Source organism: Misgurnus anguillicaudatus, chromosome 20 (genome assembly GCF_027580225.2).
Source record: "Misgurnus anguillicaudatus chromosome 20, ASM2758022v2, whole genome shotgun sequence".
Lineage (NCBI taxonomy): Eukaryota > Metazoa > Chordata > Actinopteri > Cypriniformes > Cobitidae > Misgurnus > Misgurnus anguillicaudatus.
The window spans coordinates 22,847,813-22,862,500 of record NC_073356.2 but is presented as its reverse complement, the minus strand read 5'-3'; the positions used below and the strand labels follow the sequence as shown (position 1 = coordinate 22,862,500).

At 36.9% G+C, this 14,688-nt stretch overlaps 3 protein-coding genes across 3 annotated transcripts in view; 1 reads left to right on the top strand and 2 right to left on the bottom strand.

Annotated features, from left to right (window-relative positions):
* The window catches only part of klhl43 (kelch-like family member 43), an 8,475-nt gene extending 6,650 nt beyond the window's left edge, over positions 1-1,825 (top strand). Inside the window, exons 5-6 of the mRNA XM_073858328.1 lie at positions 1-166; positions 244-1,825. The exon at positions 1-166 is cut by the window's left edge and continues 14 nt beyond it. Of these exons, the coding sequence (XP_073714429.1) occupies positions 1-166; positions 244-966 (889 nt within the window). The 3' untranslated portion in view covers positions 967-1,825. The remainder of the gene's footprint in view (positions 167-243) is intronic.
* Positions 1,826-2,083: 258 nt separating this feature from the next.
* On the bottom strand, positions 2,084-4,957 carry rpl11 (ribosomal protein L11). Its single transcript, XM_073858332.1, has 6 exons — positions 4,805-4,957; positions 4,031-4,181; positions 3,812-3,918; positions 3,078-3,206; positions 2,391-2,504; positions 2,084-2,165 (listed from the first exon to the last, which is right to left on the bottom strand). The coding sequence occupies exons 1-6, from the start codon at positions 4,808-4,810 to the stop codon at positions 2,136-2,138; spliced, it is 537 nt and encodes a 178-aa protein (XP_073714433.1). The 5' UTR covers positions 4,811-4,957; the 3' UTR covers positions 2,084-2,135.
* Positions 4,958-6,873: 1,916 nt separating this feature from the next.
* On the bottom strand, positions 6,874-12,228 carry LOC129454934 (cyclic GMP-AMP synthase). Its single transcript, XM_055219525.2, has 7 exons — positions 12,042-12,228; positions 11,171-11,260; positions 10,779-11,008; positions 8,839-9,064; positions 8,486-8,752; positions 8,311-8,410; positions 6,874-8,240 (listed from the first exon to the last, which is right to left on the bottom strand). The coding sequence occupies exons 2-7, from the start codon at positions 11,190-11,192 to the stop codon at positions 7,742-7,744; spliced, it is 1,344 nt and encodes a 447-aa protein (XP_055075500.2). The 5' UTR covers positions 11,193-11,260; positions 12,042-12,228; the 3' UTR covers positions 6,874-7,741.
* Between the last annotated feature and the right edge of the window lie 2,460 nt (positions 12,229-14,688).

Sequence of the window (14,688 nt, the reverse complement as noted above, 5' to 3'; positions counted from 1 at the left end):
TCCTAGAGAGGGAGTTGCCACATGGCGTCATCTGACTCAACTTCCAGCAAAGAGCTTCAACCAGTGTGTGGCTGTGATGGATGGATACTTGTACGTGACTGGGGGAGAAGATCAAAATGACGCTCGAAACCAAGCTAAACATGCAGTCGGCACCTTAAGCAGATATATAATCAAAAGAAGTTAGTCAAGTCATCGGTAGACCCTAGTACAGATATTTGACTGCATCTTCTCCTCCTCAGATATGATCCTCGCTTCAACACTTGGCTACATCTCACCAGCATGCGCCAGCGACGTACCCATTTCAGTTTGGTGGCCACCGGTGGGCGGCTGTATGCCATTGGTGGTCGCAACACTGAGGGTCTCCTAGCAACCATCGAAAGCTACCAACCAACTACCAACAGTTGGCAGCTCCGTACTCCAATGGATATTCCACGATGCTGCCACGCCAGTGCTGTCCTGCCATCTGGAGACATCCTGGTAACCGGCGGCTATGTTAATTGTGCTTACTCTCGCTCTGTTATCCGTTACAGCATCGATAGCGACACCTGGAGCGAGCAGGGAGAGCTTGAGACACCTCGTGGCTGGCACTGCTCTGCAACACTAGGGGGCAAGGTGTACGTAGTAGGTGGTAGCCAGCTTGGCCCCGGTGGCGTCCGCGTTGATGTGATGTCCGTTGAGGTTTTCTCCCCTGAAAGTATGGAATGGAGCAGAGCTGCCACTCTGCCACTGGGAGTGAGCACAGCTGGTCTGTCTCCACTCGGAGACCACCTGTACCTTCTGGGAGGTTGGAATGAAGCAGAGAAGCGTTACAAGTCAGCGGTACAACGCTATGACCCAGGCACTGACAGCTGGACAGCTGTGGAAGATCTACCAGAACCAATAGTGGGTGTGTCGTGCTGTGCCCTGCCCTTGCCTCCACGCCACGCAGTCCGCAGGCACCGCAACACCCCTTCCCATGAAGAGTAGGGCAGTTTGGCTTTACAGCATAATACTGCTGGAGAAAAGAAAGCATGAGGGGAATGACAAAAAGCGAAAAGACAGGTTAAGAAGATAGGATTGTTAGATGGGAGAAATGAGGAAGCAAAAGAGAGATGCGTGCAGATGAGATGAAAAACTAGAGAGTAGAAAGTGAAGAGTGATAGAAAGGACAAATATTATGCACATAAGTCTTTTAGTCTTGTTCTTAAACTCCAAATATTAATTAAGACACAAAGGAAGTTGAAGGAATTAGTACTACCTAGGGCCCACTTATAAAGAATGTGAAAGTATTACAGGCTCTGGAGAAAGAAAAATAATCACCTTGTTTTTGTGAACGATTGTGTTTTAGAAATTGAGCCATACATTTCTAATGTATAAACATGGAATTGCCATTCATGTGTTTGTATTTCATATTTATTGCTTATTTAATCAAGTCATAGATATCTCTGAGCAAATATAGCATAAGTTCTTCTGATGAACTAAGGATTGTACACTGTAAAAAGTGAAAGCTGGATCTACTTAAATTGGTAACACTTTATAAGTTTGTTTTTTTCAGCTTAAATTTTCAAAAGTGAGAAATTTTAAGATGAAAAAATACTATTTTATAGGCGTTACCCACCAAAAAAAGACTGCAATCAGTCTTTATTTATTACTTACTAATAATCATGGTTACATTTCTGATTCGATTCTCTGAATCCTCTTTTGTTTTTCCAGGGTAACTGATCACATTTATCTTTTAATATGTAATGCAATAAAAATCAACATCGTAAGATGTAGAAAGTCTATCCATGTATCCCTCCATAGACCTGGAGAGCATTTGGATAATTAAAATTAAATATAAATTAAACATGGTCCTTTCTTCCCTTTCATCTTTACTTGCACAATAATAACATGCTATTCATATCCCTGTCACAACACCTAAGTTATGCATTACAAAACTGCTTTAAGTAACAAAAGCTGACAGATGTTGACAAGTAAACCTACACAACTGATGACACTTCATGAGACGTCATATACTTGAGATATTAATGTGGAACACTATGAAAACTAATATGAACCATAAGAAAAGCAAAACAACTCAAAAATAAAAACAGACTCCACCAAATTTGGGCTTTTTTTCTTTATTGTGTTCGTTACAAAGTCAAAAAGGTGGTCCTTTACTTCCCAGGGAGGATGATGCCATCATACTACAGAGACAAAAATATACAAAATGTTAGGAATCTACTTAATGAGGTTTTTTAACAAAATACAGCATTTAGAACAGCACTGCTCAGCTATTTGAAATCCAAGTATGGCATGGGCTCTAATAAAAATATAACCAATCATCATAAAGGATTAAATCATTGAAGTAAAAAGACTAGCAACAAGAAAACAAAGTTTTTGGAATTGGTACCAAATTTCAAAACACAAACCTTCTGTTGGAACCAGCGCATAGCCTCCTCCTTGCGGATACGGTGCTTGGCGCCAATGCGGCCCGTCTTCCTCTTCTTGTCAGCAATGCTGAAACCGGGTCTACCAAGAACCACAAAAACACACAATCCACAATTAAGACATTTATCCATTTCTGTGATCAATTGATGATACAAATTGATTGACCAATATTTTAATAAATGAACATGTATTTTATGAAATTTTAAAACATAAGTGTAACGGTACATTCACACAGGGCGTAAGCGTTGATGCTTCTCATTCACTTTTATTGAGTGACTTCATGCGTTGCCGAACTGAATTGTGGATCCGTCGGTGCCATTGCTTGCGGCAGAAGTTAAACATTTCTCAACTTTTCAAGTGGCAACGCGTGCGTCAGCCAATCAAAACGCCTTATGCAAATAAACTAGGCGGGCCAGCCAACTATGTTTAAGTAAGACCAGAGCATGTGTACTGGCCACTGTGATTGGCTGTCGGCCATGCTTCAGACAAGCCTTCCTTTAAGCGCTAACACCCAGTGTGAATGTACCGTAAGCGCTAAACAACTTTTAATTTTACGAACGCAAACCATCATTTTTCCTTTGATTTCATGAAATCAAATACTTTGAAAATCAAACTCTGACATCAGAGTGCAGCTCAATTCATAAGACGAAATTACTGTAACTCACCACGTAGAAGTCCAAGCCGTAGATACCAATGCTGGGGTCATACTTGATGCCCAAATCAATGTGTTCTTGGATACCAAAGCCAAAGTTTCCCGTGTCTGAAAAGTTGTTCTTTCTCAACTCGTACTCGCGCACCTAGACATAAATGCACAAAATAAGTCAAATCCTTTCATACTGGAGCTGTGCAATTAATCGTTTTTGATTTTCAAGTTTTGAATCAAACAATAATAACAAGATAATAGAGGTAAAACAGTTATTGTGCAATTAAAATATAAATTGCGTGCTGCTAGACTGATGTGTTTGTAAATCACTTCGAAGGCACCACATGCTTTGACACGTGTAGCCTATTACAATACTTATAAAAAAGGTTAAATGCATGTTTTCAAAGTCACAGAGTAATCATGTTAAATAATTGTGATTATGATTTTGCCCATTATCAAGCCCTACTTTATACAAACATGACTTACAACTACTGCCTGAAACTGATCAAAAAGGGATCAGAGATTAAAACAAATGTCATCCATAACAGTGGTGAAAATGGCCTAGACTCACTGGGGGGACCCATTGCATATTTTTAACCATATATGCAGAAAATCCCACTATTTTTATGAACTATGAAACAAATATTATGTTTAGAGGCTCTAACGTGGTTAACATATGAATTTCAATTCAAGGACTTGGTCCCCACACTCTATATTATGTATTTGTACATCTATTTCCAAAAACAACATTAAACTCACCTTCAGTCCTTTCTCGAGAATCTCCTCAGCCTTGGCACCACGAACAGTGCAGTGGACTGCAATCTTTTCATTTCTACGAATACCAAAGGATCTCACTGTATAGCGGGCTGTAGGGGAAAAGAGATACGTGTGCGATTAATGTGTGATAACTATTCAAATAGAGACAATGGAAAATCATACCTATACAAGAGGTATGAAACCCCATTTAAATTCACATACCCTTGGAGAAGACAGGAGTCTGTCCTGTGAGCTGTTCCAGCACTTTAGCAGCTCGGGTCAGTCTGTCACCGCTTTCACCCACACAGATGTTCAGGCACAGCTTGCGGATGCGCAGCTCCTTCATAGGGTTCTCCTTCTTCTCACCCTGGTCCTGTACATCACACATATAAACAATCAGTTAACGTTACCATGAAATAAGATATGGGTTATGAGATTCTCTTACTCCCTGCCTTGACGGCCTATGTTTAAAATCACTATTACTACACTTGAATTAATAAATTGATGTCTAAATATATAATATAGAACCAGCTCTTAAAAAACGACGATATTACTTCCCTTTTGCAGAACACATTGTACAAGTTATACTGCGGCACCGGATCCACATTGAACATGCCCGGACATATTCAGTTAACGTTAGCAAAGTTGTCAGCACAACAACACAAGTCAACAAACGCTCATATTTGACATTTGAATGTATTATCCGGAAATCGGTTGATTGTCCGCACCCTGCCGTTTCCAGTGAAACAAAATATAACAGTACTAAAGGACATGCAAAAGCAACTTCATGCCGTCCCGGCTCTAAAGCTAGCTCCTAAGAGTCGGGAAAATCCGACACATCACATCGTCCTGGCCAAAAAATACCGACATAATTTTAAATGTCAGAGTCACATCGATTTACTATGATGCGTTCCTCTTGAATATTATGTCAAATCAAGCTGATGTTTGTTGATTTTAGTGTTACACGTCCATGATCGTGATTTCTGAAACACTCACCGCCATGTTGGATCACTTAGAAGAGGACGATGTACTTCCGGCGCACAGAATTTATGGTGCGGTTTGCGTGTTCAGAACTACACTGCCCATGATGCTTTTCGTGAAGTGAATAAAACACTTCCGGTTTCTTCTGGTGACAGTTTATTTTGATAAAGTAACTTGACGTTTAGTGTTATCGTAATGTTTACTGCTCTATCCCTAGTATTATTAAAAATGGCTCTTAATTATTTTTGCTGTTTATTATTCTTTAGACTGCCTACTATTGTTACCAGCGGTATCATGTACATTTCTAGAAATGCAACAGTGGGTTTGATTAAATGTTAGTAAATTTTAAAAAAGTTTACAACAAACCAAACATTAATTAAGCACTGTATTCATGCAATATTTACAAATACATTTTTATAGCTATAAAACTAGATTGAGTAATTGTGAATTAATTTAACATGTGAAAACTGGAACTAAAAACCTGTATAGAGGGAGAGTGCGGTAAGATGAGCCGATATTTACACATGCCTTTTCTGCATGAAAAAATGAGACAAAGAAATCAAACAAAAACACCAACCTTTATTTAAGGATGTCTCATATCAGATGAAATTATAAGAATGGCTTAATAACAAAGGGCTTTGAAAAGATGGCTTTTCAAAAAAAAGGTCCTTTTTGGCTCAACTTGCCCCAGCTGAGGTGTAAGTTGAACCATGTGAATGGGTAAACTGGCTCACTGACTTTTTTTTGTTTAAACCTGAACATAGTTTAAAAATTCACATTTAAATGTAATTTTAAAGGTGCCAAAGAATGCATTGAAATAATATGTTAAATTGTTCTTTGATATTTACATAGAAGGTATGTGGCTTTATTAAGTGCAAAGATTATCCAGAAACATTTTTACATGTCCATTACAACCCTAGAATTTGTCCTTTGAATGAAATGGTCTATTTTTGCCCTATCTGGAAGGGTCATAAATAATAATTCGGGGCTCTGCTCTGATTGCTCTGCGGCTCATGCCAGTAGCTCACATTAGTAAACAGACCTTGTATTGAGCCTGTATCGGACGAAAATACAGATTTTGAGGAACAACTAATTGTTTGGAAATTGTTAATGGAAGTTTCTGAGTGGTAAGTTTGTGTTTTTTGTTTCAGTATGGACCTGCAAAACATCTGTAAAGTCAATAGTAGAACTTCAGCCTAAACACTAGCATATAGCATTAACTAGCATAAAGCCGTCATACTCAGCAGTCACAACTTTGTAATTCATTTTATGTGCAATTTATTGTTCGGGCGTACATCTCAACTGTGACATCAGTTGGTGTTATGTTGAGATTGATCTGTTTTCCACGGTCTTTTGTTTGCACAAGGTTTACATAAAAATGAGGAAACAAACACGGTTGCACTTTTGAGACTCATGATATGTCATTACCATGTACAGAACTCGTATTATTCATCTAAATACTGTTTTTATTCCATGGCACCTTTAAAGGTTGCCAAATGCATAGAATGAAACAAGTGAAAATTGTAAAGATTTATGATATGTTTTCTAAAATGTTTAAAAAAGCAACAAATCAGTTGTGTGAAACCACAGACATATTTTTTTAACTTAACAAATTCAGTGGTACTCATGGTGGGGTACATTGAACCACTGAATGAGTTTACCCCACAGCATTTGGTTCACTTTGCCCCACAGCCACCATTTTGGTATTTCAGGCTAATCTGTAGCTAAATCATTCACATGGTTTTAAACATTAGCCTATCACCAATATGCATGGTATAAATTTATAGACCTGGATAAATCTGCTTTGACATAACAGCCATTAAACATGACATGTATGGACTTTACTTTGATAGGATAAAAACTTCATACTTATCTCTTTAACATGTGTTTCTCTCTAACATAACCAAATAGAAAGGATGGTTGCTACCTGAATTTGTGGTCACATGGCTACAAATCTGTATGGTTGCCTAGATACAGGGGGTGGGTCAACTTACCCACTGGCTCACTTTGCCCCACTCTCCCCTAAGTAGAGGATCTGATTTAGAATTTATTTTTGTCATATTGCATAATAATTTAGTCAGTAATATACCAAATATGAGTTTTATTAAATCAGACACTATACCATGAATGTATGTACAATGTAAAAAACATTAAAAACTGTAAAATTCCAGCAGCTTGGGTGCCAGAAAAATACTGTAAAATAACGGGCAGAATAAATTACAGAAATTTTCCGTAATACAAAAATACAGTTTGTTTCTGTAATTTTACATTATGTTTTAGCTGTTTTAATGAAACGTGAAGCTTCTTCTAAAAATCATGCAAAGCTGAACTTAGTTAGGTTATTTTATGTAATAAACACACACAGTTTGTACAAAGTAAAAGATGCAATACTTTATTTCTTCTATTTCCTCTTTATAAAGGCTATCTTTTTTATAATCGTGTATATTAGTCATTGGCACTATGATCATTAAATATCAATAAGTTATTATAATTTAAAATTATATTGTTAATTATATTTACAGTAATTTGGTAGTGTGTTAATTTCCACAATCAGCAATGATCAATCATAAAGTATGTGTGCATTGTTTCTCATAGTGCAAAAAAAGTAAAATAGTAGTTTAAATAATTTAAACTTATTAATTAAATGTTTAATTTGATTGTAACTGCATTGATTATTTTTTGAATTTATCAACCTCCTAAGACCTGGATGTCCACATACCTGGACATCACATTTTTTGTTGTTTGCACCATAATACTAAATTCTGTGTAACTGGAACCTGTTGTGCATAAACATGGACAATTACACTGCTCCATGTTCTTAGAAAAAAATATTTGGTTATTATATTGATTGGTTCTTCCTTACCCCAAATAGCTGGAAGAAATCGGAAAAAAGACAAACCAAAGCTCGGGTCTTAAGAGGTTAAATAAAATCCATAGAAAGGTTTTGATGTATTAAATGAAAACAAATAAACATCCAATTACCACAATAACACATACTAAACTCACTTCCCAATAATAATGCTTAGAGTCTGCAATACTTTCTGTGCCATTGATTGGATTTGGGCAAATTACAGGGCTATTGTCAGGAACAAGAGCAGGGCCAGGACTTGGCATCCTCAAAACAGGAAAACCTGATTCTCTTTGCTCCTTCAGAGCATTTGTCAGAAACACGAGACTCCGCTTCGGAAAGGCAGGCGGAGAGAAAAGATTATGACCGCGAACAAAGAAGTGAAACAGTGTACCACTTTGTGCACATCGTTCAAAGTCTCCAAAAAGCTTCATGAAGCAGTCGGACAGCTGACCAGGAGACCAAAGAGAGTCCTGTGCTCTGACTGACAGCGTGTGGAAGAAGGCTGTTTTACCATGATATGAGCACAGTGCATCAAGCTCTTTGGGATGACGTTGCTTCAGTCCCTCAATTAGACACTTGAGAAGTCGTAAACAACGTTTCCTAAGAGAAGAAAGAAAATCTTAGTGTATGGCATTGATCTTTTTATCTTATTTTAAAAATATTATCATACCGGCAACACTTATTGGAAGGCCCCTCACAACATGTTCGTTTATTGCCATGATACTGGATCATCTCTTTCTCAATGTGAGAGAATGATATCCGCCAGCTCTCTGAAAACAACATCTTAATTATATCAGTCATGTTTTTGAAAGGAAAAATGTTTTTTCATAGGTAAATGTGCCTACCTTTGTCCTCATCTTTAAGGTTTTTCGCTTTTGGTCCCTTTGGGACAAAGTAAACGGCCTTACTGGTGAAGTTGCGACGACACCGCTTTCCAAGCCACATGTCAATATCTGGACCTGCCCGTGCAGCTTGTGGCCAACCCTGTGGCACCTCAAGGGCAGGCACAATGTCTACAGACAATACATCCTCTTCTTCATTTTTGGGTTTTAATTCAAGAGTTACTGCAGGTGAAGTCATTTGTGATCTGCGTATTATCCAGCAACCCTCACCTAAATAATTAACCCAAACAGATAATTAAAAGTCATTTAAGCATAATGTAACAACAATAAATGCCTAGCTGATTTGTAAAACACACCTTTATAGTTGCTAATGAATTTCCGGACCAAACGATGCATTTCTTTTTTGATTTTGGTTGCTGAGATGGTTAGGCCGTCTTCCAAAAGAAAGTTCTGGATATTCAAACGCGTGGCTTTGTAAAGCTTCACCTTATAAAACACTCCATTATAATCTTCAAGACTGGAAAAGGTAAGCCTTGGTACTTTAAATTTCAGCATAATGTCAAACTCGTTGGGTTTGTTGATCTGTTGGGAAAAATATGTATTTAGCTTTCTGAAACAATTTGTCATAAAGGGTCATAGCTTGAAAATTAGACTTTTTTTCATGTTTAAGTGCTATAATTGGGTCCCCAGTGCTTCCATCAACCTAGAAAGTCATAAATATCAACCCAGTAGCTTTGTTTGGGTAAGCCAATTTCTGCAAGAAAAACTAGGTAATTCAGATTTCGCCTGTTTTGTGAGGTAGGTAGTAAGGCGAATTACAGTAATACCGCCCCCTTCATCTGCACCATCCAACCACAGGACTGCCATTTAGTGCAGAGAGAAAGACGGAGAAAAGAAAGCACAATTGATTTTCAATTACAACCAACCACCATCATTGTGATCACTGTTTGCACTTAATTTGCTTACCGTAAAACTTCAAATAATAGCCGAGTCCCAAATAGACGCCTGTCTCTTTTAGACGCCTGGTGTGACGACAGGTTTGGGTAAATAAACGCCTGTCTCAAATAAAGACCTGGTCTGTTTTTTAGTTTCGGGTTGTATTTAATCTTCTAAAACCCGTCAGATAGTCTGTTTAAGACAGTTCTATGGTGCAGATTGAACACGCTAAAGTTTGTTTTGCTTACCGGTATATGTCACGTGACAGACGCAGTCTTTCCGTTACTCATCACTATGACAACACAACAAGCTTCGTCGCCAGAGATGAGGTGATGATGACAGTAGCGAAGTGGCAATCGGGAGAGACGGGACTTTTCCCGGTGGGCCGGTAGTGTTTTGGGCCGCTGATAATAGCCGGGCTTTCAGTCTTTTGTCATGCATGCACTCCCGCCACACATTGTATTTCTCGCGCGGAAACACTATTTATCCTATTTAACATGCTGCAGCGCCCAAAATGTATCTGGCCGCACTGCTCTCTCTCTCTCTATCAAGCCCGTCTTCCCTAGAGTTCTAGTCGAGCGAGCCAATACAAAAAAAAGAGAAAGAGGCTACTCAATAGCCAATCAGAAAATAGCACTGTTGTATCTGGGTAAGATTTCACGCAACAACCAATAAAAAAACATATCCTTGTTTGCTTTATTTATACTGCCAATAATTTAAGACTGTTGTTATTACACGAACTAATTTGTTAAACACATTCAAATTAAAAATAAAACGTAATATGTGGTAACCTCCTGCTGTCATGCTGGAACAATTAAATTAAAAGCCTGTCTCTTATAGACGCCTGTCTCTTTTAGACGCCTGGTGTGATGATAGGTTTGGGAAAATAAAAGCCCGGGCTATTATTTGAAGTTTTACGGTATTTGCATTTCAAATGACACACCCAAAAACAGCACACTTTTGCTCAGACCTACAAATTTGCAATTTAAAAAAGGCTATAATACATTATCTATATGTTTTTTTGAGCTCAAACTTCTCATACACACTCTGGGGACACCAAAGATTTATTTTACATCTTAAAATATCTCATAATATGACCCCTTTAACAATAATATATAAGTACTTTTCACATTACTATCAGAAAAAAGGGTATGTGGAACTAGGTAAAGACATTTGGTACCAATAAGGCAGTCACTAGGTACAAAGGTGTATTTTTTGAAAGGGTACCCTAGTGACAACTTTTGTATCTTAATATCTGAGAGTGTAATAGCCCCTATTACAAATATTTTTTCGCTTTATTTGGAAATGCCAGCAGAATTTATGCCGGTATTTTCGCATCTATTTTATTTTCCAGGTTTACCTTCACCATCTCATAGTAGCTGCCACTGGTGAGAACAGAGACCTCTTTGAAAAAGGCCTGATCTTCATTGTTCTTAAGGAAATCCACTAGGCTATCAATCAGATGATTGACAAGTTTCACAGCTTGTTGTTGGTCAGTCTTACGTAGGCGAAGGTCTCTGCCTCTCTGCCTGATCATGCGGTCCAGCTCAGGGGAAATGAGGACATCATCTCCAGTACTTCCACGGGAAGCTGTCGAGATGAAATCTTTACCACTACATGAAATGTTGTACTTTTCAAAGTTTGTCTACATGGAATACACAATTACTGCATGGATCAAGGTTTTATAAAAAATTATAAATGACCACCATGGTATATGAACACTACATTTACAATTTCATCCCCATTCATTACTTGGATTTCTATGTCTTTCCATTACGAAGCTTTGAAAAACTGAAGATCTCAGGTACAGTGCTTGACTCTCTGATGTCTGTTCACTTCAACCTAAAATATGAATGCAGAGGAAACATGTAAAATATGGATATTATCGTAGGGATTCACTATTTTAGTATCATAGTCATAGTACTCATAGTCACTTATAGATATAGCACAGGGGTCCCTGGGTCCTGGAGGGCCATTGTCTTGCTGAGTTAAGTTCCAACCCTAATCAGACACACCTGAAAAATCAAACCAAAGTCTTTAGGATTACTTGGAAATGAAATACAGGTGTATTTGATTGGGGTTGAAACTAAACTCTGCAGGACAGTGGCCCTCGGGGACCAGGGTTCCCCACCCCTGATATAGCAGAATACAAAACATACCAAACAAAAATGAATCTGAAAACAAAGAGAAGCAAAAGAGTACAATGTTTGCATATGCAAAACACAGCTGACAAATCATTGTGTTTTGTTGCGACACCATTATCCCTTATTATTATGGCAATACGTTATGTTAAAGGCAAGCATCACACACAGATTTTTACAAGCATAAACAGAAAAAAATGATACATCGGAGCCAAATAAAAAACAATAAAAAAGGAGTATAAGCCTACTGTAAAATGTCAAAACAGAATATCAGTCGATCAAGCAACACTAATAGGCATTATGTCATACTTGATTTACACCAAGAAGAATATAAAAATGAAACTTGACATAATTCATTTAGAAACATCAAAACTGTTTAAATGGAACTGTTTAGTCGAATCATATTGTAAATAAAACATAGTAACTAAAATAAGTGTTGTTTTGTATAAAGCATCATATATTCATTGTGGATATAGACTTACCTTCTTCCTGGTTAAAGATATTCTGTTGACAGACTAATGCACCAACAAGTGTACTTTAAGTCTAAGCTCCTCCCTGCCATGTCACTTCATCCTAAGGTTTCATTTCATTGTCAAACTTTTTTAGGGTGTGATCTAGTGATCCTGTATTTTAAGCTTGAAACGAAACCTAAGTCCTAGCAGCAGGAAAATACCTCCACCGGATATTTACCTGCCATAGCAAGTTTAAAGTCAAACAAGTGGTACATGTATCAGCTTAAGCACTGTTTTCAAAGGCCCAAAGGCTATTATTTGCTGACAATATTAATTCCTTAGTAAGAGTTTTCTCTATTCACTCAAGACAATCATCATTAGTTTAATGGAATCAACACCTTACATTTGTCATCTTCTTTGTTTCATAGTAAGGTAGTTGAGCGTATGCACTATAAAAAGTGAAAGGTTGGATCAACTTAGAAAATTACTTCAACTTTGTAATTTTTTCAACTTAAATGTTTCAGTGAAAAATACTTTGTGAAAAACAACATTTTTAGTGATTACCAATTAAAGTATTTTTTTAAGTTGATCCAACTTTTCACAAAATCTCAAAGCAAAAAATTATTTGTTTTAAAGGCGGGGTGCATTTTGGAGCCGATGGTGTAGTGGGCAGCGCTCCGACATGTGCTTTCGCACTTTCTGCGACCCAAGTTTGATTCCCAGCTCGTGGTCATTTGCCGATCCCATACCCCTCTCTCCTCCCTGTACTTTTCTGTCCTCTCCTTAATCACTGTCAAAATAAAGGCAAAATGGCCAAAAAATATAAAATATAAAAAAGGCGGGGTGCATGATCTTTGAAAGCCAATGTTGACATTTGAAATCACCTAAAACAAACATGCCCCTACCCAAATAGAATCTGGACCTTCTTTTGATGGACCCGCCCCACACATACGCAACCCAGGCAACGATTTAGGTTAGTAGACACGCCCCTTAACTGCTGATTGGCTACAAGTATGTTTGGTCCTCGGCCCAACTCTTTTTTAAAGTGTTTTTCAAATATCATGCCCACCGCCTTTAACTGAGTTGGTTTAAATTTAGTTTAATTGGCTTTTAAGTTAATTCATCTTAAAAATATTAGTTAACTGAAAAAAGTTATGTAAAAATTAGGGCTGTAAAAAGATTAATCGCGATTAATCGCATACAAAATAAAAGTTTATTTTTGCGTAATATATGTGCGTGCACTGTGTGTTATTATTTTGTATATACAAATACACACACATGCATGTATGTATTTAAGAAACATTTACATTTATATATATTAGTGCTGGGCAAAGATTCATCTAGATTAATCTCATACAAAATAAAAATTTGTTTTTGCGTAATATATGAGTTTGTGCTGTATGTAATTATTATGTATATATAAATACACACACATTCATGTATGTATTTAATAAACATTTACATGTGTGTATATATATATATATATATATGTGTGTGTGTGTGTGTGTGTGTGTGTGTGTGTATTTATATTTGTATATATTCTCTATATTATATATAAATAAAGATGATATATAAATAAAATATTTCTTAAATGTGTATATATATATATATATATATATATATATATAATTGTAATTACATACAGCACAAACATATTACGCAAAAACAAATTTTTATTTTGTATGAGATTAATCTATGCCCAGCATATATATATATACAGTGGATATAAAAAGTCTACACACCCCTGTTTAAATAGCATGATTTTGTGATTTATAAAATGAAACCAAGACGAATCATTTTGGAACCTGTTCCAACTTAATTCCCTACTTCAAACCTATATAATAAAGTAAAAAACATTAAGAATAATTTTGTGGTGAAAAAATGGCAAGTAAAGTTGTACAATAACCAGGTTGCATAAGTGTGCACACCCTTTTACAATAGTGATTGTGGCAGTGTTCAGAAGCAACCAATCACATTTAGACTTAAGTTAAATATGAAGTAGGACATACCTGTCATCAATTAAAATAACTTTTTAACTATTAATAAAGTGTGCCTGGTCCTAAAGGATTTTTTTTGTGTATCATCCCACTGAAAAAGCCATTGTCTGTGTAGAGCTTACTCAGCAGGTACATGATCCCATTGTTGAAAAATAGCAATCAAGAGAGGATTAAAAACATTTCCAAGACCCTGAATATACCATGGAGTACTGTAAAAACAATAATCAACAAGTGGAGAAAATATGGCACAACATTGACATTACTAAGACCAGGGCATACACCTAAAATTTATGAGAAAACCAGGAAAAAAATGGTAAGGAAGGCTGCCAAGAGTCCTACAGCAACATTAAAAGAATTGTAACAATATCTGGCAAGTACTTTTTGCTCCCTACATGTGACAAAAATCTCCTGAATTCTTCATGTTTGGGCTATAAGCATTTTTTAACCAAAAATATTATCAAGTCCATCTAAAGTTTGTAAAAACAAATATTTCTATATCCTAAATCCATGTGGAATAATGTATTATAGTCCATTGAGACCAAAGTTGAACTTGGGCCGTTATACCAAAATATATATTTGGTGCAATAAAACCCACATCACATCACCAAATGAACACCATGCCCACAGTAAAGCATGAAGGTGACAGCATCATACTTTGTGGCTGCTTTTCTTCGGCTGGA

Excerpts from the sequence above, each read along its gene's own strand:
- rpl11 (XM_073858332.1), bottom strand. Across the intron at positions 3,919-4,030 it reads GACTCCTGTCTTCTCCAAGG|CCCGCTATACAGTGAGATCC; the intron begins GTATGTGAATTT and ends TTTCCCCTACAG. Across the intron at positions 2,166-2,390 it reads TGCGCTGGTTCCAACAGAAG|TATGATGGCATCATCCTCCC; the intron begins GTTTGTGTTTTG and ends TTGTCTCTGTAG.
- LOC129454934 (XM_055219525.2), bottom strand. The coding sequence starts at position 11,192 with ATGGAAAGACATAGAAATCCAA. Across the intron at positions 8,753-8,838 it reads ATTCATTAGCAACTATAAAG|GTGAGGGTTGCTGGATAATA; the intron begins GTGTGTTTTACA and ends TTAATTATTTAG. Across the intron at positions 8,411-8,485 it reads CCTTAAAGATGAGGACAAAG|AGAGCTGGCGGATATCATTC; the intron begins GTAGGCACATTT and ends TGTTGTTTTCAG.